At 39.5% G+C, this 23,928-nt stretch overlaps 2 protein-coding genes across 3 annotated transcripts in view; both read left to right on the top strand.

Moving 5' to 3' along the window:
- The window catches only part of LOC149154448 (uncharacterized), a 79,310-nt gene that overhangs the window by 27,370 nt on the left and 28,012 nt on the right, over positions 1-23,928 (top strand). The window lies entirely within an intron of this gene.
- Positions 5,472-5,912, top strand: LOC149154449 (uncharacterized). The gene has a single exon (XM_089444148.1). It carries the CDS (start codon positions 5,472-5,474, stop codon positions 5,910-5,912), a length of 441 nt encoding a protein of 146 aa, XP_089300274.1.

Genomic DNA, 23,928 nt, shown 5'->3' with positions numbered 1-23,928 from the left:
TTGGAAGACTTTGAAGAGAAATTCCAATTGAGTTATAGAGGGTCGTATAATTGCACTTTGGACCCTGACTCCTTAAAACTAGTTCTACTACAAGGAGTTAGGGAAGATCTAATGGAAAAACTCAACTTGCTAGCTAATGGAGATATCTACCAGCTCACTTATGATGACATTAAACATGTATTCAAAAATCATTTGAGAGCCACTTGAAAGAGAGGTAGAGCAAGCAAAAGCTCGGTAAGTCCCTTCTCTTCCTCCCTGATTACTAAGAATGAAATAGGAGGCATGTTAGAGGACATGAAGACCGAGATATTACATACATTTTGCATGTATATGGACACTTTGCAGATAAAAAAAATAGGAGGAAGATGAAAAGGGAGTAGCCATATTTTTCCCTCAGTGCACTAAAAGACATCCTAGGAATGAATGTCCTTTAAATATCATATAAATATGCTTTGTATGTGAGGAAAACTATTCCACCTCAAAATGTCCATCTTTGTAAAGTTTGAAGGCTGTGTACCAAGGAGTAGAAGGGAGCATGGAACAATTGTGCTTTGTCAACCAAAAGAGGCCATAAGCTCTGCGGAAATTCCAATAATGTATGGACTTTCCTTCTCCTTTTAATCCTAATTACACTACTCACTATCAGTCTTAGTGCCCTCTTAATCCTTCACCCTAGCCTATGCCCACTCCTTGGCTGTATCCTCTTCAAACTGTTGTTCCTCCCTTCCAGCCATATCCTAATCAACCTCCTCAATGGGGTAGTCCATCAGAAGGATGGAGGACTTAGGTGGCTCAACCGTTTGCTTTAATGTCGTCTCCTTAGCAATAAAAAGTACCCGAGAATATTCCTCCAAAGTAACCCCAGATGCCTGCCCAACCAAATGCAAACCCCAATAATAAGCAGGCTTAGCTAGTCTATAGTGGAGAAACTACCTACCAAACTCATGCTATAGAAATCTAGGAAATTGACCTTAGGTTAGGGAAGGTCCTCCTAGATGTCCATCCATCTTCTATAATTGAAAATCCCAAGGAAGAGAAGGAGGATTCTGTACCTCAGATCACCCAACGAAAACCTCCATATCTTGAAAGGTTGGTAACCCAAAAAGCACACACCCTAGAAGAAGCTAAAATTCTGGGAGAATTAAAGAATCTGTGTCAAAATTCCTCTCCTCCAAGCCGTCAAAGATGTTCTTATCTATAAGGAATGTCTTAGAAGGCTTGGAAGAAAGAGAAGGGATGCCCCTCCTATCAATGTCATAGGGAAGCTAGTTGGTCTAATGCTTGGGAGAGTAATCATTCCCAAGTATCTAGATCCTGGAAGTCTAGTAGTTGATGTGCACATAAATGACTTTGCAGTTTCAAACACTCTCATTGAATTGGGAGCTACAATCAACATCATGACCAAGGAAACCGTGTTGAAACTACTCCAAAGATCTCTAAGAAAGACCACTACTGTGTTACAGCTTGCTGAAAGATCCACAATAGCACCATAAGATATCATAGAAGATGTAATGGTCTCTATTGACTTTTGGGAGTATCCCACAAACTTCCTTGTTCTCCAGCCCAAAACCAAGTTTAATGGCTATCCACTCATCTTAGGGAGACCATGATTAGTTATTGTTGATGCATATGTTAGTTGTAGGGCTAGAAACATGACCATCACCAATGGGCAATCCCGAAAATAGCTTGTATTAAACCCCCCAGCTCAACCTCTTCTCGAGAATGATCTTCCTACATGGGTAAAGGAAGAAGAAGAAGAGGATTCTTGCCTCTCATCATCCTACCCTATGTGTACATTAGAAACCACCCTTGGAAGCAAATAGGTTGATGAAGATGATTTAATTGATAATTTTTTGCAAAACCAATATCTTGTTGCCATGAATATTGATGGGGCTAAAAGAAGAGTCATCTCTAGGGCAACCTAGTTGTTCCCAAGACAATCTTTGGGTAGAACTGTTGATTGCTGGTTTTGAGCAAAACAACATAAAAACAATAGAAATCAACCCCTCTAAAATGTTGGAAATTAGCTCTCCCCTTTCAGCTGATCAGGAGGACCAACTGCTTATTGTCTTAAAACAACATATTGATGCATTTACATGGGACTACAAGGGGATGAAAGGAGTACATCCTTCTATGTGCACTCACCACATATACATCAAGGAGGACCACAAACTTGTTCACCGGTATCAAAGGCGAATGAAACCCTGCATCAAAAGATATTGTAAAGGAAGAATTGCAGAAAATTTCTAGATGGAGGGTTCATCTATCTGATCTTAGATAGTGAATGGGTGTCTCCTTTGGTTATTAGTCCTAAGAAAAATGATAAGTGGAGAATTTGTGTTGACTACAAAGAACTTAACAAGGCCACAAGGAAGGACCATTTCCCCTTGCACTTCATTGACCAAGTGCTTGATGTGTTTGTGGGGAATAAATTTTTTTCCTTTTTGGATGGGTTTAGTGGGTACAATCAAATCCAAATCAGTCTTCAATATTAGGATAAGACCACCTTCACATGTTCTTGGGGGACTTTTGCTTATAAAGTCCTCCCATTTGACTTATGCAATGCCCCTGCCTCCTTCCAAAGGGTTGTGCTTAGTATATTCTTTGATCTAGTGCATGATTGGGTAGAAATATACATGGATGAATTCACACCTTATGGGGATGATTTCCAAGAAGCTCTCTCAAACCTGAGCAGGGTCTTGCAAAGGTGTGGAGAGGAACCTCTCCTTGAGCCATGAAAAGTCTCTGTTCCTAATAAATGAGGGAATTGTTCTAGGACATTATCTCTCCTCAAAGGAATCCAAGTGGACTCTAGTGAAATAACCATCATTAAAAATGATCCTGTTTCTCAAAAACAAAGAGATGTTAGAGGCTTGTTAGGCCTTACAGGATATTATTGGAGATTTATAAAAGATTTCAGTAAAATTGCTTTGCCTTTATTTTCCTTATTGACCAAAGATGCTAAGTTTTGTTGGACAAATCCATGTCAAGAAGCATTTGAGAGTATAAAAGAAAAACTGATGGCAACACCTGTCCTCAGATGTCCAAATTGGACCTTGCCCTTTCACATTCATACAAATGCATTAGATAGGGAAATTGGGGAAACTCTAGGACAATTTGAAGGTAAACTCCCATATGCAATTTATTTCATTAGCAAAAACCTATCCAAGGCTGAAACAAACTATACTTTAATTGAAAAAGAGTTCCTTGCCATTGTACATTCTTTAAATAACTTTAAACATTACATCACTAGTTACCAAGTCTTCGTGCATACTGACCATGCAACAATTAAGTATTTAATGTAAACGAGATGTGGATGCTCGCGTATTTTCGTGCCCTAAATTTAGGAATTACCCAGACAATCTAAATTTTATGATTTAATTGCAAGAAATTACTTGAAATGCCCTAAATTTTCAAATTACCCAGAGAATCTAAATTTTAACAATTTAATTGCAAATACTTATTTGGAAATCGTGTTTGAAGGTGATTCTGAACTGTCGTTGCTCCCACTCTTGCTACCAAACCGACATTTTCCTCCTAGCCTATCTAGGATCAACATATCCGGTTCCCATATCCAAAAGACTTCAAAAAGTTAAGTCTCTTGGCCCCCATGCCCAAAGCTCCGAGAACAATTCTCAAACTTCCTCCTCTGTTCGTGACTCTCTTCGTATTTCCTCCTCTATCTTCGCTTCACTGGAAAGGAAAAATAATAACTCCCCTTCTATGCCCTCTTCGTCCTCTTTATATCCCAAAACATCACCGCCTTCCCCAATTATAATAAAGTTTCCTTGCGGTGAGAAGGCTCTGAAGAGGCGGTCACATTTTTATAAGCGCTATGAGTGATGGTCTAAAATCAATATTTATTTAATTCGCATGACAACATAGTATTTAGGATTTCAATTTCTTAATACTTTTGAACTTACACTTTTATTAAAATTTATTAATTTAATTTGTATCTTAAAATTAATTATTAAAGTTGTTTGGGAATTAATTATTGAAATGATAATGTCATATGTCCTTTCCAACATATTTATTTAGTTTCTTTTTAGTTAATATAATATATACAATTTCTCTTAGTTACTATAAGAACTAATATATAATTATAATTCCCTTTTATTTTGTATAATCCATTGTATTTACCTTTTTTTGGGAATAATGTATTAATTATATATTATGATGGTGGTATACATATCAAGTACCCCACTCAATATATTCATTATATTCTGGTGAGTTAGGCATTTACTTCACAAATCAATTCATTATCCTATACTTGAACATTTTTTTCATTATTAGCTAGTATGTATACTAGTGCAGTACATGCGATGCATGCATATGTAGCTATCATATGCATGCTTCGTATGCATGTTAATATTCTTATGCTCCCTTTAATTCGAGATGGGTCATTACACATAATTAGGTGGTTATTGTTGTTGCAACAATTTGACTTGACTATTGTTGACAAACTAGGGAAGGAGAATGTTGTTGTAGATTTCTTGTCAAGACCAACATTGTCTGTAGATAAAGAAGTGGTAGATGACTAGCTCCCAGAGGAGTGTCTTTTTGCCATATCACTTCTTTCTCCATGGTTTGCCGACATTGCCAACCATCTAGCCACTGGCCAATTCCCTCCTCACTTATCTTTAAAGGAGAAGAGCAAAATTGTCAGAAAAAGTGTTTCCTCTACTTGGATTGGGGGAACCTCTTCAAGATGGGCTTTGATTAGATTTTGGGATGTCTGAGGGAGGATGAAGTCTATTAAATCCTCCAAGCTTGCCATGATGGACCTTGCGGGGGTCATTTTGTTGCAAAGAGGACAACTTACAAAATCCTACAAGTAGGATACTTTTGGCCAACCCTTCATAAGGATGCCTAGAGATACACTGCACAATGTGATGAGTGCCAAAGGATGGGAAATCCTACTCGGAAGGATGAAATGCCCCTTCAACCTCATGTTTTTTTTGAGCCATTTGAGAATTGGGACATTGACTTCATTGGTCCTATCGATCCCCCATTTATGCAGAAAAATTACATCATTGTATGCACTAATTACCTGACCAAATGGGCTGAAGTGAAGGCAATATAAGCAATAAAGCAATAGAAAGTTATTGAATTATTGAGGGAAAATATCTTCTACAAGTTTAGTTTTCCAAGAGAATTGGTGACAGATCAAGGCTTCCAGTTCACGTCCAATCTAATTGAAGGAATAATGAAAGCAACACCACATTCGCTAGCGAAAGTCCACTCCATACTACCCCAAAGAAAATGGGCAAGTAGAAGTCACTAACAGGGCATTAGAGAACACTCTTACCAAAGTGATTAGTGGTAGCAAAAATGACTAGGTAGAAAGGCTTGTTGAGGCCACTTGGGCCTACAACACTACTTGGAAAACCACCACTGGTTTCACCCCCTATGAGTTAGTCTATGGGAAGAAGGCTTTATTGTCAATTGAATTTGAGTACAACACACTAAGGATGGAAGCCCAACTTGACATTGATTTGACCAAAGCACAAGCTGATAGGATACAACAATTGAATGCATTAGATGAGTATAGAATGCAAGTCTTGTTACACACTGAGGTATTCCAGTTTCAAAGAAAAGTATGGCATGACAAATACATTAAGACCAAAGCCTTCCAAGAGGGTGATTGGGCTCTCTTGTATGGCTCTAGGTTTAAGGACTTTAAGCAAAAACTCATGATCAGATGGCTAGGGCCTTATCTGGTGGAGAAACGCTATGATAATGGCTCTGTCAAAATCAAGACTACAGATGAGGAACAAATACCACTTCTAGTGAATGGATATCGGTTGAAGATTTACAAGAAGCCCCTATCCATGGCTGACTTTACAAATTCAGTAAGCAAGGAACTGAATGTGATTGAGAGCATCAAAGCTTTCAATCCATTCAATCCTTGACCAACAATAAAAAAGAAGAGAAGAGAGAGAGAAAAAAGAAAAAAATAACCTCAAGTGAAAACCTCCTTTGAGGCACTTGAGATAGACTCACTAGCTGAAAACCTCTATGAAGCAGTTTGTAAGTTTGGAGAAAAAAAAAAAATAAGAGCTCCAAGTGAAAACCTCTTCCAAGGCGCCTGAAGCAGACTCACTGGCTGGAAATATCCATGAGGTGGCCTGTAAGCCCATAAAAAAAGAGAAAAAAAGGAAAGAAAGAGAAAAAGAAAAAAGAGAAGAGAACAATATGTGTATTTTTTGCCTCACATTGATTTATGTGCAGGTACTGCCAGGACACAACAAATCAGGTCAAATAAGTCAACCTGCATCACGGTCCAAGTTATCAGATCAGTCACTCCAAAGGGGCCTAGATGACATCCTTGTGCCATCTCCCATTTTCCTTCATCACCCACAACATCAACCATCACATACCATCTCCTTTGTATTTGCTTTCTATAGTTTCCCTGAACTGCTACAGGAAAGTCCTGTATTGCTACAAGAAAGACCAATTTAAAGAAAAATCCACAAATTGAAGAAACTTTTAATACTTGGCATGAGAAAGGACACTAAGGGAATCCTAGCAACAATTTTTTTGATCATCATGCACTAAAACCTAGTTTCTCCCTTACTGTTCACCTCCTTTTTGTTAGTTTTTGTAGCATCGGAGGTGTTCGAGTCTTGAGACTTTGTGGAGAGGCTAAAACACAAGAGTTCTCCATAACCCAGAAATAGCTTTTGGAAATTCCACCAAGAGATGACTCAATTAAATTAATTGACCGTAATTTAAAAAATTCTTAGTTAGGAATAGCAATTAATTAATAGAAATTAATTGAGAAATGTGTGAATCATCTAAACAATCACATGGATTGACTTGGGGATGATCTTGGCCATTGGAGTTCCACAGTGAGATTATAAGAAGTTGATGGGTAGATGGAGGAAGACACTGGAGACACTTGAGATTGATTTCCTTGGGCAGTTTGAGTTTCCAGGGAGCAGCAACCGGAAGAGTTCGAGCCAGAGAAGGGAAGCAGAGGGGCAGAGACAGTGAGTATGGAGGAATTTTTCTAGTTCTGGAGAGTCAGAAAGAGGAGACCGAGATTTTCTCCAGGAGGCTGTGTAGAGGCAGTGCAGAGCCTCAAGAGGGCAATTCGATCCAGCTGAAGAGGAGCTCGTTCTCAGTTCCATAGGTCAGGAATATTTTCCAGAGTGTCAGATAGACAATTTCTCAGTTAGCAACAGGGAGGAAGGCTAGATTGGCAGCTGATTCAGGCAGAGCGTGTGAGGGACTGTGCTAGGGTGACACAGGGCCTGCGCAAAGCTGGTTGGACGACTAGCTTTTCAGAGGTAATTAGGTGCCAAGATTGCTCGCAAGAGGGTAAAATCCCTCAGATATTTTTTGCCAGTATTTCTCTTGGATAGATTCACCAGTTTGGCGATATTTATTGTACTCAGAATTTCTCACCGTTGCTTAATAATAAAAACCCTTAGCTACTGCACCGATTTTCCCAAGTTGGGTTTTTCTGGGGACTTTTGTCCAAAAATAACAGTGTCATATTTTTTGTGTGTGCCAGTATTTTCTTAGTTTCCAATTTATCTTCTGCAATATTTTTATTTGTGAAGATTGCATTGTGATTAATTCGTTGTTTCCGTAGCAATAAACTGCTAAAATTAATTTACAGTTAGAAAAATTAATTCCAATTGCTGCAATAGAATTTCAGTGGTGAAATTTTCACATGGTATCAAAGCGATTTTGATCAGATAGGGAAGCTCAGAAGCGGAATAAGAAATTCACTGTTTAGAGGGAGCAACAGCACAAATTTCTGGGGGCTGCGCAGAGCCTAAGACAGGCAGTGCGAGTTGCTAGGCAGTGCGATTTTTCAGTGTAGGATTGGTAGACAAATTTGGCTTGCTTGAGTGATTCTAGCAGGCATAGGGGGCAACAACTCAGTCATTTTCGTTGAGCAGATTCCGTGTTTGGGCGCAGAAGGGTTTTGCAGCAGTTTGCTAGAGCATAATTAGCGCCGAGTGGAAGAGAAAGTGCACACACAGAGGGTTTCTAACCCATAAATCCAAATTTCCAGTTGCAGTTGATAGTAAATGCAAGAAAATCGTCTCACTCCAAAAGGGAGTGCGAATACCAGATTCAATAATTGAGTAGGTGAAAGAGGGAGGTTTTTCCATTTCATATTCGAAGATGGCCACAACTGGTCTTAGAGATCAGGATAGGCTGGAGGGAGCCTCCAAGTATGCGGATCAGCTGAAGGAATACAAGAAAGAGATGACAAAGGCGAAGTAGATGATCTTGGATGGAGTCTGGGAGCATATAGTCTCACATATATCGGCCAAGAATACGATCAAGGAGATGTGGGATGTTCTCACTTAGCTATATCAAAATCCTTTCGAGCAGGTAAGATTTTCCTAGAAGAGAAGTTGAGGAACATCAGGATGCAGAAGGGTGAAGGCATAGATCCCTTCCTCACTAGAATTCAGGAAATCTGGGATCAACTTGCAGCTGTTGGGGAAGCGCCTCAACCTACAGAGCTTGTGTGTTTGGCCCTAAACAATGTCTCAGAGGAGTGGCAAGTCTTTGTCCAAAGCATCTTGGGATGAGACACATTGCCAAGGTGGGATAGGATGTGGTTAGATTTGCAACAGGAGGAGATGAGGTGAGCTCTAGTAAAGAGCTCCATCAATGGAAGCAACAATAAGGGTTCGAAGGGTTCGAAGGAAGAGGAGAATGTGGCCCTTGCATCAAAGGGTTACAGTCAGGGACAGGGGGAGGAGAAGAAGAAGAAAGACCTATCTAAGGTCAAGTGCTTCAGGTGTGGCAAGTTTGGCCACTACAATACTCAGTGTCCTCGAAGGAAGAAGGACAAGCAAGAGAAGCAAGACCAGGCGACAACATTTGCAGAGATAGACTAGTTTTCCTCCATGCTGGAGGAATATTTTGCCATGTTTCCAGGAGTGAGGTGGGGCAATATGGAGTTATAGTCCTAGAGCAGTGCAGATTTGGGTAGGGTCCATTGAGATGTCCTCCCCAGATCATTACCTTGCTACATGGGTCCACAATATTCAGTAGTGGTGAAGAAAACGTGACTAGGTTTGGTTTTCATTATGACTTGTAAATATGATATTATGAAAAGAAACATTTATTATTCCTTGCATCATGGGTTTCATGAGCAAGATGTGTTTACCATAGGTCAAATTTTTTTTCTTGATGTCTTTAGGATTTTGTGTCTTAACATAAGTATTATTGAAGTCATGTCAAAAAGATCTACTCTTCAATGAATAAATGTCATTATCCCTTGCAAGTCAGCTAAATGAAAAACAATGATCTCCTTGATAAGTCGGCCCAACTTATGGCTTACATGTCGGCCTAATATATGTCAACGCTTGCCCATATATATAATGCATGAAGTGGCATTACAAGGACAAAACTTTGGATCATCTCTGAAGAAGAAAAGCGAAGAAGAAATACACAGAACCATAGTGACTCGGAGAAGCTCGGATACAAGTCTGTCTCTCGGTGAAGCTCAGAACACAGTCTATCCCACAGAGAAGTCATCTATCTCATAGTGAGGTCTGTCTCTCGGTGAAGTCTGTCTCTCAGTGAAACTCAGATGATCTATACTCTCTAGGTATAAGACTGTCCTATCACTGCCAGCATAGCGAAGAACTCAACACACTGTCTCAAAGACTGTGTCATTCAAGATCAAGTGAAGAACTGTGGTAGCTGAGAAGCAGTGGACTGTGATAAGAAGACGAATGTATAAGGAGGCTGAAATCTGAAGGAGTGCAGTGTCATAAATACAAAAGACTATGAAACAAGGACCGAATAGTGTAAGGGATAGTTACAAGCATATTAAAGGTAATCTTTAGTCAAAGATTTGTCAAGGGTCTTCGTATTCATACACTAAACATCTATAAGAAGAGATTCAAGGGTTTTACTCTCAAGAGGCGAGGTTGTGTACTTGTTCTATTGTTGATCTTCTATTTTGATAATTGTTTGAAGAACACACTAACATAACGAAGATAAGCATATAGAAGAGAAAGACAACACAAACATTATCAATAAGTTTAAAGAAGAATCACTAAGCCATGATTTGCCCTAGATTCTTCAACATGGTATCAAAGCTATGGTTCAAAGAGGGCATGAAGGAGATCAACTATATCATAGAAAAGCTGGTAAAGAAGTGCTCATCTTTAGCTGGACTAATCAAGCAATACTTCAAAACAGTATGGAGTAAATTCTTCTATTCCCAAGATCCAAAAGATTCAAGAAATGAAGGATTGTTCTCAGCTCTCTCTAGAACATTCCAAGATGAAAACATATGGGTAATAGACAGTGGAGCTTCAAGGCATATGACCAGGTATCACAAGCAACTCAAGACCTTATCTAAAGGAAAATCTTCATACTCAGTGGAGCTTGGTGACAACAAAAGTTATCCCGTCAAAGGAATTGGATCAACATCAATTGTGTTGGAAGGTGGAGGTAACATTCATCTCAACAACATATTATATGTTCCAGGTTTGTACAAAAATCTAATTTCAGTTTCATCTCTAGAAGAAAAGGGAGATAGAGTTGCTTTTATTGATGGTAAAGTAGTAGTTTGGGCCAAAGATTCAAGCATTGAAAAAGCTAGAGTCATTGGAGTTAGAGAAGGCAGACTATACAGACTCTCATCTCCTCAAAATCAAGCACTTGTCCACATTGAGATAAGCCCATGTGAATTATGGCATAGAAGATTGGGCCATCTCCATTACAAAATTCTACCAACCCTAAATTCCATTGTAAATGGGATTCCAAATCTTAAAGAAGAACATGAAGGAATCTGCAAAGGTTGTGCCCTGGGAAAGAGTACAAAGAAACCATTTGCTAACAACACATCTAGAGCTCAAGAGATTCTGGATCTCATTCACTCTGATGTATGTGGGCCTATGTCCAAATCTCTTGGAGGTCATCTATACTATGTTACATTCATCGATGATCATTCAAGGAAAACTTGGGTTTATCTACTTAAAACAAAGGATGAAGTATTCACAAAATTTCAAGAATTCAAGACAGAGGTAGAAAATCTTATAGAGAGAAAGATAAAGATCCTGAGACCAGATAATGGAGGTGAATACACTTCCAAAGAACTTATTGCTTTCTGTAAAGAGGCTGGGATTAAGAGGGAGCTCATTGTTCCCTACAATCCCGAACAAAATGGAGTAGTGGAACGAAAGAATAGAGCTATAGAGGAAAGTGTCAAGGCTATGTTCCTTGATCAAGACCTAACAAAACTCTTGTTGGGAGAAGCAACAAAAACGACAGTATACATTCTATTCAAAATAGAAGTCCTCACAGGTCTCTTGGCAATATAACTCCCGAAGAAGTCTTTACTGGAAAGAAGCCTAATATTGATCATCTTCGAATATTTGGATGTCCAGTATATATCCACATTCCCAAGGAAAAAAGGAAGAAGCTAGATCCTACAAGCAAGAAGGGAATCTTTGTTGGATATAGCAACTCTTCCAAAGCCTACAAAATCTACATAAAGGAAGGACACCAAATAGAAGTAAGTAGAGATGCAATCTTTGATGAAAGCATTGCCTTCAAGAAATCCAAGGATCTCCCATTTGATTCTGATGAAGAGGATCTTCCTATGTTTGAAGAGGAAGCTTCTAATGAAGAAGAAATCTCTCACCATGAAGAAGAAGGTCCCAGTGAACCTATCACCATCCCTGAAGGAAGGAAAAGACCTTATTGGTTAACATCCACTCTTCAAGAAGCAGAAGGTCACATGGAAAACCGAACTTTCAGGGAAAGCAAGAAACCAAAAAGATACTCAGGATATGCAACATACATATCAAAGCTCATTGAAGAAGAACCTTCTACCTTTGAAGAAGCAGCCAAACATCAAGAATGGAAAGATGCAATGAATGAGGAGTACCAATCTATCATGAAGAATGGAGTTTGGGAAATTGTCCCAAGACCAGATGACAAGTCAGTGGTAACCTCCAAATGGTTATATAAAATCAAGCACGCTGCCAATGGAAGCATTGACAAACTCAAGGCAAGATTAGTGGCTCGAGGCTTCTCTCAGGAAGAAGGCATTGACTATGAAGAAACCTTTGCTCCCACAGCAAGGTACACCACAATCCGATCTCTGATATCTCTGGCAGCATCCATGAAATGGAAGGTACATCAAATGGATGTCAAAACAACATTTTTGAATGGCACCATAGATGAAGAAGTCTACATCGAACAACCATTAGGATATGAAGTAAAGGAAAGGGAGACTCACGTTTGCAGATTAAAGAAGGTACTCTATGGCCTCAAGCAAGCTCCTAGGGCATGGTATGCCAGAATGGATGCATACTTGCAAAGATTGGGTTTCAAGAAAAGTACAGCTGATCCAAACCTTTACATCAAAATAGAAAATGATGAACTTGTCATCATACTTCTATATGTAGACGATCTTCTAATCACTGGGATCGAAGAAAGAATTCAAGAATGTAAGAAATTGCTGACAACAAAATTTGACATGAAGGATTTAGGACTCATGCACTACTATTTGGGTCTAGAAGTTTGGCAAGAGCCAAATGAAATCTACCTGGGACAAGGGAAGTATGTGATCGAATTACTAAAGAAATTTGATATGATGGAATGCAAACCCATGACTACTCCGATGATCACAAACTTGAAGATGTTAAGAAACTTTGAATCCAGTCCAGTAAATCCTACCAAGTATAGACAACTAGTAGGATCTCTGATGTATCTAGTAAATACTCAGCCATATATATGTTTTGCAGTAAACATTCTTAGTCAATTTCAAATAGAACCGAGACATGATCATTGGATAGCTGCAAAACACATATTAAGATATCTACAAGGAACCATCCACTATTGCCTGAAATATGAAAAGGGAAGAAGTGTAAATCTAGAAGGATTCACTGATTCCGACTGGGGAGGAAGCGAGAAGGATGGAAGAAGCACTACAGGAGGATGTTTTAACCTAGGATCCTCTATGGTCTCTTGGGTGAGCAAAAAATCAAGAGACAGTGGCCTTAAGTAGTGCTGAAGCCGAGTACGTTGTAGCTTGTGAAGTAAGCAGGGAAGCAGTTTGGTTGAGAAAGATGCTATCCGATTTGTTTGCAGGACCATTGGACCCTACCATCATACATTGTGATAATACCAACTGTATAAGACTATCTGAGGACCCAGTATTCCATGGGAAAACAAAGCACATAAACAACAAATACCACTACATTCAAAAGTTGGTACAGGATGGTGTGCTAAAGCTGGAGTATATCCCCACCGATGATCAAACTGCAGACATTTTTACGAAGCCTCTACCTAATAAAAAGCTTATGTATTTCATAAATAAGCTTGGCTTGGTTGACATATCTTCCCTAGTTGAGAGGGAGAGATAGACACATCATCCTTGTCTTCATTTTGAAGAAAGGATGGAGGATTGAGTAATCATTTGGCATCCGATGCTCTTTGAGGATGTGTAGGGCATCCAAGATAAGAGTAGGCAAGAGGACTGATATTCTTTGAGGGCTGGGGATCCAAGATAAGAATAGTCCTAGACGGTCATACTTGGTGAACACCCGAGTGGGTATGTACCTTGAGAGACAATGATGAAGGTGTCTATCATCATTGGTCTCACCAACATTGTGCTCTGATCTATTAAGAGATAGAGTTGTTAGTCAAGGCCTTGCTATGTGACAATGTTGGTTATCATGATGCTATACAGATGGATTACTAGTCCGACTCTTTTTATGAGATCTCTTTAGTGATGAATAACCTTGTACCATTTAATGAATACCTCCCTAGTTAAGAGGGAGTGTTGAAGAAAACGTAACTAGGTTCGGTTTTCATTATGACTTGTAAATATAATATTATGAAAAGAAACATTTATTATTCCTTGCATCATGGGTTTCATGAGCAAGATGTGTTTACCATAGGTCAAAGACATCTTCTTGATGTCTTTAGGATTTTGTGTCTTAACATAAGTATTATTGAAGTCATGTCAAAAAGATCTACGCTTCAATGAATAAGTGTCACTATCCCTTGCAAGTCGGCTAAATGAAAAACAATGATCTCCTTGATAAGTCGGCCCAGCTTATGGCTCACATGTTGGCCTAATATATGTCAACACTAACCCATATATATAACGCATGAAGTGGCATTACAAGGATGGAACTTCGGATCATCTCTGAAGAAGAAAAGCGAAGAAGAAATACACAAAACCACAGTGACTCGGAGAAGCTGGGATACAAGTCTGTCTCTCGGTGAAGTTTGTTTCTTGATGAAGCTCAGAACACAGTCTATCCCACAGAGAAGTCATCTATCTCACAGTGAGGTCTGTCTCTCAGTGAAGTGAAACTCGGATGATCTATACTCTCTAGGTATAAGACTGTCCTATTGCTACTAGCATAGCGAAGAACTCAACACACTGTCTCAAAGACTGTGTCATTCAAGATCAAGTGAAGAACTGTGGTAGTCGAGAAGCAGTGGACTGTGATAAGAAGATGAATGTATAGGGAGGCCAAAATCTGAAGGAGTGCAGTGTCATAAAGACAAAAGACTGTGAAACAAAGACTGAATAGTGCAAGGGATAGTGACAAGCATATTAAAGGTAATCTTTAGTCAAAGATTTGTCAAGGGTCTTAGTATTCATACAATAAACATCTATAAGAAGAGATTCGAGGGTTTTACTCTTGATGAGAGGTTTTTCCTTGGCTTGGAGCCAACATACTGTGTACTTGTTCTACTGTTGATCTTCTATTTTGATAACTATTCTAAGAACACACTAACATAACGAAGATAAACATATTGAAGAGAAAGACAACACAAACGTTATCAATAAGTTTAAAGAAGAATCACTAAGCCATGATTTGCCCTAGATTCTTCCACTAGTAGGATGGATCAGTGTCAGTTGATGCAGTCAGATTCCTGAGTGATAGTTGCAGACTAGTTGCAGTTAGGTGTTGAGGAGCGCAGATGCAGTGTTGACAGTAAAGCAGGTGGTTCAGTGCAGAGTTAGCAACAACACAAATTCTTGAGTCGACAGTGCAAAGACTAGTAGCAAGTCAGATGCTTAGTAGATAGATGCAACACAGGGACGTAGTTGATTCAATATTTTAGATGCTTCTCAGTTGCAGTAGTAGCAACAACAGTTGAGAGGGAGTTGCAGTGCAGATGCAGAGTTGACAGCAGTATAACAATGTCAGAAGTAACATAGATGCAACATCGGGGTTGCGTAGTGGTTGATGGGTAGTGGTAGGCAGTCAAGTGGCTAGACATCAACAATGTACAGAGGGTGATGCAGAGACAGAGTGTTGGAGCAGTTCAACACTTGACACCTTCCTTGCTAAGAGGGAGTGTTAGTTTTTGTAGCATCAGAGGTGTTCTAGTCTCAAGACTTTGTGGAGAGGCTAAAACACACGATTTCTTCATAACCCATAAATCGTTTTTGGAAATTCCACCTAGAGATGGCTCAATTAAATTAATTGACCATAATTAAAAATTTCCTATGTCTAACTTAGGAAAAGTGGTTAATTAATAGGAATTAATTGAGAAAGGCGTGAATCATCTAGAAACTCACACGGGTCGAATTGGGGATGATCTCAGCCATTGATTAATATTTAATCTTAGCCGTTGGAGTTCCACAGTGAGATTATAAGAAGAAGTCGATGCGTAGATGGAGGAAGACACTGGAGACACTTGAGATCGATTTCCTTGGGCAGTTCTACTTTCTAGAGAGTAGCAGCGGGAAGAGTTCAAGCCTGAGAAGGAAAGAAGAGGGGCATAGACAGTGACTCTGGAGGAATTTTTCCAGTTCCGGATAGTCAGAAAGAGGGGGTCGAGATTTTCTCCAGGAGGCTGCGAAGAGGCAGCACAAAGACTCAAGAGGGCAATCCGATCTAACTGAAGAGGAACTCATTCTCAGTTCCAGAGGCCGAGAATATTTTCTAGAGTGCTAGAGAGAGTTTCTCAGTCAGCAGCAGCAGGATGGCTAGATTGGCCACTGATTCAGGCAGAGCGTGTGAGGGACTGCACTAGGGTGATGCAGGGCCTTCACTAAGCTGGTTGGACGGCTAGCTTTTCAAAGGCAGTTAGGTGCTGGGATTGGTTGGAGAGAGGGTAAAATCCCTCAGATAATTTTTGCCAGTATTTCTCTTGGATAGATTTTCCAGTTTGGCAATATTTATTGTACTAAGAATTTCTCATTGCTGCTTAATAATAAAAACCCTCAGCTGCTGCACTGTTTTTCCCATGTTGGCTTTTTCCGGGGACTTTTGTCCAAAAGTAGTAGTGTCATATTTTGTGTGTGTGCTAGTATTTTCTTAGTTTCCAGTTTATATTTCGCAATATTTTTATTTGTGAAGATTGTAGTGTGATTAATTCATTGTTGCCGTAGCAATAAACTGCTAAAATTAATTTACAATTAGAATAATTAATTTCAGTTGCTGCAATAGAATTTCAGTGGTGAAATTTTCACACTTTCAGCCTATAGCAACCCATTTCCTCCATCTTTTCCATCACAGCGACACTAAAACCCTCTCCATCACCATCACCTCCATTTCCATGAATATCTAGCCACCCAGCCACTTCAAAAGGTTTTTTTCAACGAGCATGAGGGGCCTTTGTGCTTGCTACAGTAGAGTACACAGTCCTGTAGCAGACTGCAGAAATTCTACAGGCCCAGTTTTCAGATCAACAATTTTTTTTTGAAGAAGACCACACCTTGTAGTAGCGTAAAAACTTCAAAAACTTACTCCAACTTTGATGAAAGGGTCTTCAGTAGCTACAAGATCCCCTGTAGGCTGCTATAGGATTAACTGTCCACTACACAACATGTTGAAGGCACCTACAAACTGACAAACAATAGTCTCCAACACCATGAAAGGTAAACTGTAAGTTATGAAACCTCCAACTCTTGTTCTTTGAATTCATTCGAGCATAGGGTAAAATATCTTTCGTGCAAAAAGATTGGTTTAAATAGCCTAGCCTAACTAGCAACAACCTCTGCCAAATTAGCAGTTAAATCCCCTTTATTTAAAAAGTTATTCCCATGTGTGTCGGGGGGTACGGGGGGGAAGGGGGGTAAAGTATTATGCAAAATTATGTGGGTAGGTGGGCTAGCTCAGTGCTGTGCGCTGAGCGTTCCATCTCCACCACCTGAACAAATCATTCAGATCTCCACTTAAGTCATGAGATAACTCAAGCTCACCATCTATCCTCCAATTGACGCTATGTGTGCAAAAGGCCATAAAAGGCCACCACGAAAGTGCCCAACGTTACAAGAAGCAAAGCTATAGGTTGCATAGCTATAGGAAACAGGTTGCCAAGCACTACAGGAAGCAAAGGGTTTACTATAAGAACACAATTTGCTGCCAAAATCACTCACAGAGACCCCTGTGCATGTTGTAGAGGTTGGTGCTCTAAAAAACAACATTTGAATTCTTGCCATCACTGTGTTTTGAATTTGGAAAAGGTTTGTTACATGTTTGTTGACAAAACACCAGCCCAATTTTTAGATATTTCTGTGTTTGAGTTGTGAAATAAAGGAAAGAGGGCGGTCCATTAGTTTTTATCCTCCAAACATTTGTGAATAAATAGACAAGGCTGGGTTGCTTTTACATATTCAGAAAAATAGAGTACCCTGATGCCATAGGAAACTCTGTATCCTGTAGCAGCACGGAGGCAGTGACTTTTTCTGCCTACAGAGGGAAATTGATAAGTCTGACCATATTTCTGAGAGAACCCCTCGAATCAAACCCAACCCTGGTTGAAAGGACTCCTTTAAATAAAATGGGGGGCAGTTTTAATAGGAGGGAACCTACTGATACCAGCGAAATTCACCGAAACTCTGAGGTTGTCACCATCCTGGAAAATTGTCAGTGCTTGGAATTCTTTGAAAGATTTACAGGGTTTGATGATGAGATAGCTATGGAGTTTGCAATGAATTTACATAATCCTGAGGGACAAGAGCTTGTCACTGCAGTGAAGGGGTTGGTGATCTATATCAATGAAGATTCCATTAGCATATTTACAACTCTTCCTAAGGGGCTGCATTGGAACAAGGAAGAAAGACAAGAATCCATTACTGCTAAGAGAGGATTTTTCCTATCCAATGAGCAGCCTGATGAAGATAAAAATGGAATAAGGAGGGAGAGTCTACCTAGCCCTTGGGATGAGGTAGCTTACTACATTCTTAAGTATATTTCCTGTGAAGGAAGTTTGAGCATAGTATATGCATATCGGTTTAGATTGTTATATCAGCTAAGGTTTCAGACCCACATTCTAGTCAATGAGCTACTGAGTATCCCCTTTTTCCTTCTTCAATCTCTCAAGGAAATGAGCATCAAAGTAAAAGAGGGCAAGCACAACTACTTGGCCCATCATGACTTGATCAAGTTAATAGTCATTGATGCATTAGAGGACTTACAACATCCCATCTCTTGGGTTAATTTTGTAGACATGGACAGGCAAGCATTCTTAGAGGTCTAATCAAAATTTAGTAAACCACAGAAGGGCTCAGCCAAGAAAAGGAAAGGAAAGGAAGTGGCCAAGCTTGCAAAGCAGGAAAGGGCAAACACCCTAGAAGAAGAGGAAAAGGAGATTGCAGCCACATTGGCAGGCCTTAGCACTCCTTACAAGCCCAAGGCAAGTAGGCCTGCTTAGCAAATTGTGTATACAAGGAGGAAAAGTACCAGAATAAGGTTCAATGGGAAATCAAAACCTCCTTCTGCTACCCCCATTACCATCGAAGAAACACCTAGTCTAGAAGGGGAGAGGTTACAGGACGAAGAAGTGCAATGATTACCAGAACTAGAGGCACAACGAGGAAAAATGCTAATACTACTTGAGGTCATAGAGCATCCAATACAACTATAGTGGCAAACTGTCCAACTATGGGAGTAGCCTATACAACTACAGAAGCATTCTGTATAGCTACAAGAGACATAAAAGGCAACAAACCAATCAATGCCAAGGAAACCACCTTCCTTCTTCTCCTGGCCACTAAAGGTTGTTCCCCCTATTGCAGGAACATTAGGGAGAATGGTCCCTGCACACTTGGTGCCCCACTTAATGGTTGATGTGGATGAGGCCAAGGTAGAAACAAATTGATGGAGAAAAATAACACATGACAAAGGATTGGCTAACATTGCTAAGATGGAGGATGAAATAAGCAAGATGAGGGAAGAGATGACCTTATTAAGTATAGATGAGGCAAACAAAAGAGAGCGGCTTGAGAAAGAAAACTAGTAGCTAAGAGGCCAATTGCAACAAGCACAGGAATTGCTGAAGGCCAAAGATACCCAGATTTCATCATTGGAAACAGCCGTGGGGACTATGGTGCACCTCTCCTTGGAAGTAGTTAGTTGTAGGCAACCTTCAAGGGCTTATTGACTATTTTTGAAGGAACAGTGGTGGAGGTTCCAAATAAACCAGATAGCACAAAGGGGGACAATTTGGCTGCAAGAGACTAAGGATTTCATTGATTTTTGCCATGGAGGACAAAGCTAAGGTAGCTGAATTCTACATCCACAACCTTGTGCTTACCAACATGCCCATATGGGATCCAAATCCATACCTAGGTGATGCACAACTGTTAGCACTAACATCCTGGTTGAGGCATGAGGAAATCAAGGCAGAGGAAGTGAAGAAAAAATTGGATGGGGAGCTAAGAGAACCACCATGGATAAGGCTTGAACATCTAAACCCCTCCATACTCACCACAACTCATGCCATCCTTGCAAAGGACCTTGAGATAATGGACATTTGGAAAAAGAGACAAGTGGAAGCCATCCTCCATTTTGAAAACAATTTCAGACTATTAAAGGGGAGAACTCACATGCTTGTCAAAGAATATGGCAAGGGTTGCCCCATAGCATGAATATCAGAGAATGCCACTCTCTTGATTGGTGGCAGGTAGCACTAGCCAGAACTCCCTTATACAAAAGGATCATCCAAAGACTTGGAGTTCAATGGATAAAAATCCACTCTTGCTATTGGGGCTCCAAGAACACCAAGATTGGGAAGGAGAATCCAAGGAATGGAAGTCTATAGAAGAAAATGTAGGATCCCACCCAACAGGTGCAACTACTACTAACTCAGCTTGGGATATCAAGCAGGTTAGCAGAGAGATGAATGAAAGAGAGAAGAGAAGAGAAGAAGAGTAAGCTGCTCAAAGGTGAGCAACAGTTCTAGTAGGGGGGTATGATGGACCTCCAAAATAGGTTAATCATATGGTCCATCAATCCACTCCTAAGCACATAAAGACTATATTAAACCTACCTGTTGCACTTAATGATACTTTTTCCTAGCTTAATGGGTTCTTAGAAGAGTCAATGAGGTTTTTCATATTTGTTGTGCCTTAACATGTTTATTGTGCATGATTTGAAGAGATTGCACAGATTTCAAGGAATATAGCTTTTGACATATTCTTGGGACTTGTTCCTTGCTGCAAGAGAGCCTCAACTCAATTGGTTGAGGGCATTTAATGCCCCTTCCTGTTGCACTGTGGTGGACTAACAACACGATCCCCTTTGATAAGGATTTTTGGAGGGAAATGCAGTCCTCTCAAGGAGGCTGCTCCCCACTCATTGTATAAATAAGAGGCTCGAGTAGCCCAATAGGGAGATAGAAAAGAGTGTGAAGAATAGGAGGAAAGACTAGATTTGTATTTCCAAACAAGTTTTGCAATTATGTAATGTGAAAATAGTTTCTCAGTTAATGGAAGTGGTGTTCTATTTCAATGCTTAGTTTGGCTTTCCTCCAAGGACTCTAAGCATCCTTAGGCTAGGTCCACCCCAGAAGCTCTAAAGCACTCCTGTTCTTTTGTAATTGTTATGTTTTTTTTCATTTTTCCGGTGTTTATGAAAGTTACCTTTTCATAGCTCTCATGCATGGTTCAATAGAAGATTTTATGAACAACTCTTTTTTGTAGGTTATTTATGCATTTGATTATAGTAGTAACACTAGTTAATGCCATTTCAAATCTTCATTTCACTTTATTTCTCTTGCTGTTGCAAAATTTATTGTTCACAGATTTCTTTTGCTGTGTAACCAGTTTTGCAGCTACAGGAAACACACAGAGTTTGGTTTTACTAGGATAAATTTGTACCAGGTTGTCTTAAAGCTTTCATCAAGTTGTTATCATTTTCTAACATTTCCATAGCTTCCTTGCCTCTCAAGCCCGCATTTTGCTTGGTTTACATGTTCGTTGGACTGTCTCCCATAGCAAAACAAAGTTCTCCTGTAGCAGCCTATAAACAACCCTCCATTCTCACTCAACTTTGCAATAAATTCATGATTTGACTCTAGCATATTACAACACTCCTCGAACACTGATAATGAAACTTGAAAGTATAAATACCTCATAGGTGCTTTTGTCAATTTGCTTCATAAAACTGCTTTATCCTACAAATTAGGGTTTTGAATTCACAATCTTTCATTTTAGCAGTGTGCTTTTCCATTCCTTGCAAATAGCATAGAAGTGGGAAAGTGTGCTCTTTCATTCATTGCAGGTAGTATAGAAGTGTGCAAGTGTGGTTTATTTCATTGCAAGTAGCTTAGGTTTTCGTGCCATATTCCTTTCAGCGAGTCATTTTCTGCACTTATATTTTCCCTGTAGCACAAATTAGTTAGTTTGGTCTTTGTGCATCTAACCTTCATTTCAATGCTTCCACCTACATAAAAATCAACAAGAGAAAGAGATAGTGCTTGCTGCACATATAGTGCCAGTCGCTCTTAAGTTTGTACAAACCTCGGGTTAATAGTTAAAGCTGAGACCCTTGGGAGTTACAATATTGAGGGCCATCAATTAGTTTGCCCATAACATTAAGCACATGATTGCAAAATGGTTAAAGTACCTGTCGATGGATGAACCTCCTTCCTTCAAGAAGAAAGGCTGGATGGGGGAGAGAGATTTGACTAGAGAAAGAAGTGGAGGATCCTAGCATTATGTTGTGTTGAACAAATAGGGGTGCTGCCTGGCTAGCTGTCCAAGGACGAAAACAATTTTCTCCTATGGGTTACCCACTTTTTGGTGTGTAATAGGGTCTTTCTTTCACTATCTAGGAGGGGCACAAATAAGAGGCTCTGATGATGTAGTGCTCCATGTTATTCATACTTAACACTTGTTGTCATTCCCCTATGTCTGTTATCACATCTTTTGATTGGTTGTTGTCAGTTGCTTGTACTAGTTCCCTATTGGCGTTGTCTTATGAGAAGAAGCAATTGAATATATTTGAGGTTGATGCAGCTGTAAGAAAAGAAAGGGCATGAGGCAAACATTAAAATGCAAAATAGTGGCAAGTGATGTAAAGCAGGGTAAAGCCAATTTTAGCTTGAGCTTTACACTGTCTTATATAACTACTCGTCCTTGAGAGTATCCATGCATATCACACCTATCAAAGTTAAAGGAAATCTTTGTAAACATCCTGACTCTGATGAAATGATAAGTCACCAATCATTAAAGAGGGGTTATTTCATCATTATTAGATGATAAATCGATGAAGCTTATTAAACAAGCCATATTGAATCAAGGAAGAAACAGGAAAATTTGATGGCTTGGAAAAACAAAGGCAAGGGAAGGTAACTCAAGTAGTCAAGTGCTCCCTTTACAAAGACACTCATGGACAATAAGACCAAGGCACCTTTCATGAAGTAAACCCCAAGCTATAAACTCCTATCACTTGCATTTATCATTTGAAAGGGTCACCCTAGGAATTGTTCCTCCTCTTAGGGTTGTGTCAACCCCTGCATTTTCCCTTGCAAATTTAGAGGGGTAATGATCAACACATTCCTTTAGGCTGGAGGTTTAGAGACATGTAGATATAGTTTTGCTTGGGATGGGGGTTGGTTCCTTAGGAGATTGGTTGTAGTATTGACTCAATGATTATTCAGAAACAATTTTACAAAGATTGAAGAGAGTTTCTATTTTTAACAATTCTCTTACTTTTTAGGAGACAAAGTTCTTGGGCTTGCACGGAGGTATTCATTACATATTCAAAGTCTTTGAACTCGGGATTCCAGTGAGACTTCTCTGGGTGACATACATGACACTCTCTATTTTTAGCAAGTTTGGTCTGAAGACTCGCATGTCAGAGATACTGGTAGTTTTGGGATGCTTGGGAAATTATGAGTTTGATGAGCTACTTTTGAGTGACATGTGAGCACCTCCTATTTTTAGTAGTACTTACGTGTTAATTTTGATCATGGATTCACGTTCCTCGCTGAAAGACAAATCAAATGAGTATGGTTTCATAGGCATTTGAGACATTTTTAATTTAGTAGCAGTCGTATTATGTATGCCAGATGTGGTTACATATTCATACTCCCCACTGAAGACTGAGTACGATAAGGGTGTTTTCGTCAAAATGCGAGATGTTTCTATTTTTAACAGTCTTTGCATGGCAGTGTTGATAGCATAAATGAACTCATGAAAATATGAGTTTGATGAGTATAATATTTTGGACACGTAGACAATTTTCTATTTTTAGGTGTACTATATTTGGTATGGTCCCCCTATCTGTTTTGGATTTTTTTTTTAATCTTTTCTTATTTTTCATTGGGATTGCTATTTTTGGCATGTCTATTTATAATAGGGTGACATGTGGCAGTGTTGGAGGTTGACACATGGCAACTTTTGAAGTGGACAAGTGGCGATGTGTCATTTGTGATGTAGCAAAGCGCATGAGTAATTTGCTTGCATGGAAGGGGGTGTGATGTGGTACTAACATCAATTTATTTTGATCTTCTCCACTCTATTTTCTCTCTTGATGCACATTACCTCAAAATTATGTAAGGATAGTTTTAATCCAATTCAAATTAGCCAAAATTACCTGAGGATATTCTTAACCTAGTTCAAATTACCTAAGGATATTTGTATCTCAAGTCGAATTTACTCATAATACTCGAGGATACTTTTTACCCAAGTCAAATTTGCTAAAATAGCGCTCAAGCATATTTTTATCT

Source organism: Pinus tabuliformis, chromosome 9, assembly GCF_031772625.1.
Source record: "Pinus tabuliformis cultivar Carrire ecotype Pingquan chromosome 9, CPIR1, whole genome shotgun sequence".
NCBI classification, from domain to species: domain Eukaryota; kingdom Viridiplantae; phylum Streptophyta; class Pinopsida; order Pinales; family Pinaceae; genus Pinus; species Pinus tabuliformis.
Note: the sequence above shows the minus strand (reverse complement) of the source record. Positions and strands in the feature narration are given on the sequence as shown.

What these genes read in the sequence shown, in the direction of transcription:
- LOC149154449 (XM_089444148.1), top strand. Translation starts at nt 5,472, where the DNA reads ATGGAAGCCCAACTTGACATTGATTTGACCAAAGCACAAGCTGATAGG.